Source organism: Plasmodium gallinaceum (genome assembly GCF_900005855.1).
Source record: "Plasmodium gallinaceum strain 8A genome assembly, contig: PGAL8A_v1_60, whole genome shotgun sequence".
Lineage (NCBI taxonomy): Eukaryota > Apicomplexa > Aconoidasida > Haemosporida > Plasmodiidae > Plasmodium > Plasmodium gallinaceum.
Window position 1 is genome coordinate 263,874 of NW_021628219.1, and position 3,230 is coordinate 267,103.

The 3,230-nt window shown below is 20.7% G+C and overlaps 1 protein-coding gene across 1 annotated transcript; it reads left to right on the forward strand.

Moving 5' to 3' along the window:
• Positions 1-31: 31 nt before the first annotated feature.
• ARP6 (actin-related protein, putative) lies at positions 32-2,653 on the forward strand (the record flags this gene model as incomplete). Its single annotated transcript, XM_028670721.1, has 1 exon — positions 32-2,653. One exon carries the CDS (start codon positions 32-34, stop codon positions 2,651-2,653), a length of 2,622 nt encoding a protein of 873 aa, XP_028525943.1.
• Between the last annotated feature and the right edge of the window lie 577 nt (positions 2,654-3,230).

Sequence of the window (3,230 nt, forward strand, 5' to 3'; positions counted from 1 at the left end):
AAAAAAAAAAAAAAAAAAAAAAAAATTGAATATGTCAGCACCTATTAATATAGACATACCGAAAATAATATTAGATAATGGAGGAGGCTTAATAAAAGGTGGGATACTTCCGAGTTATTCTCAAATAGATGATACCTTGTTTGAAGATATAGAACCAAAATTCATTGTACCTAATTGCGTAGGTCAAATAAGAAAAAAAAATATTTTTCATATAAGTGATAGCTGCTATAGTATATGTGAATACTTTTGTCATAGACCTCATGTGGATGGCTTATTATTAGATTTAGAAATGCAAACCAAAATATGGGAGAAAATATTTGCATGTAAGCAAACAGTTGGCAATAAAATAAACGACATGGCTATTTGTGTTACCGAATCTTATTTAACACCAGCATATATAAGACAAGGTGTTATTGAATTGCTTTTTGAATATTTTAATTTTGAGCAAATTGTTATTGTCTCTTCTCAAACAATGCTACCATTTTCATTTATCGGTTTAAATTTAGGACAGTATGACATTTTGAACCCTCCTGTTTTTAATAATGATTCGTTTTTAATAAAAAAAAATTATTTTACAAAAAAAAAAAGAAAAGGAGAAAAGGGTAAAATGAATTTAAAAAAACAGAGTAACTCAAAAAATAGCATAAAGGAGAACATTTCTTATAGTAACTCATTAAAAAGTACTAGAGAAAAAAATATAGATGAAGATATGGAAGTGGAACTAAGTGATATGAATAAAAAAGTTCAAAATGGTGAGAATGATGATAATTTTTATGAGAGAGACAAGTCAATTAAAAATGTAGAAGAAGGATATGATGACACGAATGTCTTAACAAATAAACATATTTTTATAAAAAATATAGAATGCTATAATAAATACACCTATAAAATTTACATGAGTAAAATGTATCATGGAGAAAATTGGCAAGAATACTATTTTAATTCCTTTTTTAACCTGAATTATGATAATAATAATCCATATGCAGATTTAAATAATACAGAAAGTGATTATTTCTTTAATAGTAATAACATTGTAAGTACGCTATATAATAATAATTATATAGGAAATAATTTCTTAAATCAAGACCCGAATTTTTTGTTACCAGAAAAAATTGATTTATGTAAAAGTTATTATGATAAGAATTTTAAAGACATAAATACATTTAAAGAACATTATAATAGCAGTTATATAAATAATTTTTATAGCAATATTTTAAATGGTAATTATAATTTATCTTTACGAAATCCGTGTGCTTTATATATTGATGTTGGTTATTCTCATACATATATATTGCCGTATATTGAATATAAACTTATTGAATATGCAATTTTAAGAACAAAAGTTTCAGCCTCAATTTTAAATACTTATTTAAAAAATACACTTTCTTATAAACACATTAATTTAGAACATAACGAATTATTAGTAGAAAATATTAAAGAGAGAGCATGTTATGTATCGTTAGATTATGTAAAGGATTTAGAAAATGAAAAGAAACGATTAGAAGAAATAAAAAAACAAAAAATCAAAGATAAACTCAATATGAGAAATGAGATGTTAATAAGAGAAATAGATCAAGAAAAGAATAATAATGTAAAAAATATTGATAAAGGAGAACAAAAGACAAAATGTTTTGAATATTTAAATGAAGATAACAATAATAATGATCTTAAAAAAGAAGATAACATGAATTATATTAAAAATAATAACAAAGTTTTAATGAGTTATGAAAATGAAAACAGTAATACAGTAAATAATAAAAGCTATGATATGTATGAAAAGTTGCAAAAAAAAAAAAACAATAAAAATAATGATTTAATAGATCAAAGTGACAATATATTGAATGTAAAAGATAATAATGGTAGCACATATGAAAATTGTTTTAGCATAAATAATAATTTTAACAAGTCTTTTAATCAGGATAGCAATGAAAAATTAAGGGATGAAGAAAAAAGAAAATGTGTGGACATATTTAACTTAAAAAATGAAAATAAAGAAATATTTGATGAAAATGAAGAAAATGAAAAAGAAAAACATAAAAAAATAAGAAAAAGTAAAAAAGTAGAACCACATTTATCTTATAAATATAAATTAATTGATTATAATAATGCGACGAAGCATGAAATAAATGAAGTTTTTGATACACTGAAAAAAAATTGCACTAATGATTGTATTCATTTAGAATCCGATTATGATTATAAGCAAGAATTTTCTAATTTTAAAGAAGATGAATCTATTATAAATGAATTCAATGTAAAAGGTTCTAAAAAAAAAGAGGATGTCATTAATTTAACAAATGAAAGAATAGGTATACCGGAAGTTTTATTTAACCCACAAGATATTAATTTAGAGCATTGTAGTATTGTTGAATTAATATATAGATGTATATCATTGTTACCAAAGGAAATTCAAAAGTATTTTGTTTCACAAATTTACATATCTGGTGGATCAACAAAATTTAAAAATTTTAAGCATAGATTATACAAAGAATTAAGAGCTATTTTCCCTACCGAATGGGAAATTAATATATATTCTCATAAGAATAGTTTATATAGTAATTATATAGGGACATATGTTTGGTTAAGTGATCAAAATATATATAATTACAATGTTATCACGAAAGAACAATATTTTAATCATGGAAAGAAAACTTAAATTATATCAAAATCATCATATTTTATTCACAGAAAAATATTATTCTTTTATTTTTTTTTTTTTAATTTATATTTATATATATATACATATGTACATAAACATTTAAGAAAAAAAAAAAAAAAAAAAAAATTATATGTCTGTGAACTATTTTGAAATAACAAATAAAAAAATGAAACAAAATAACTTATTTTAAGAAATTAAATTTTTTTTTTTTTTAAGGAAAATATGTATATATTAAAAAAAAAAAAAAAACCACATTTATATTTTGTTATACAATTTTTTAATTCCTATTTTGTCTATTTTTTAGTATACTACTAAAAAATTTTACTAGAAAAATTTATAAATTATGTTCTTAAAAAATATATTAAAAATTTTTTTTTTTTTTTATTTCTTTTTGAGTATGTAAAAAATCCAATGTAATATATAAATTTTTAAAGATACGTTTAAAATGAAATCCAAATAAAACATTTAAAAAAGAAAATTATAAAAACCATTTTAAAGTATTAAATGAATATTAAATAAATTTCTTAAAAACTATTACAAAAAAAAAAAAAAAAAAAAAAAAAAAAAAAAAAAA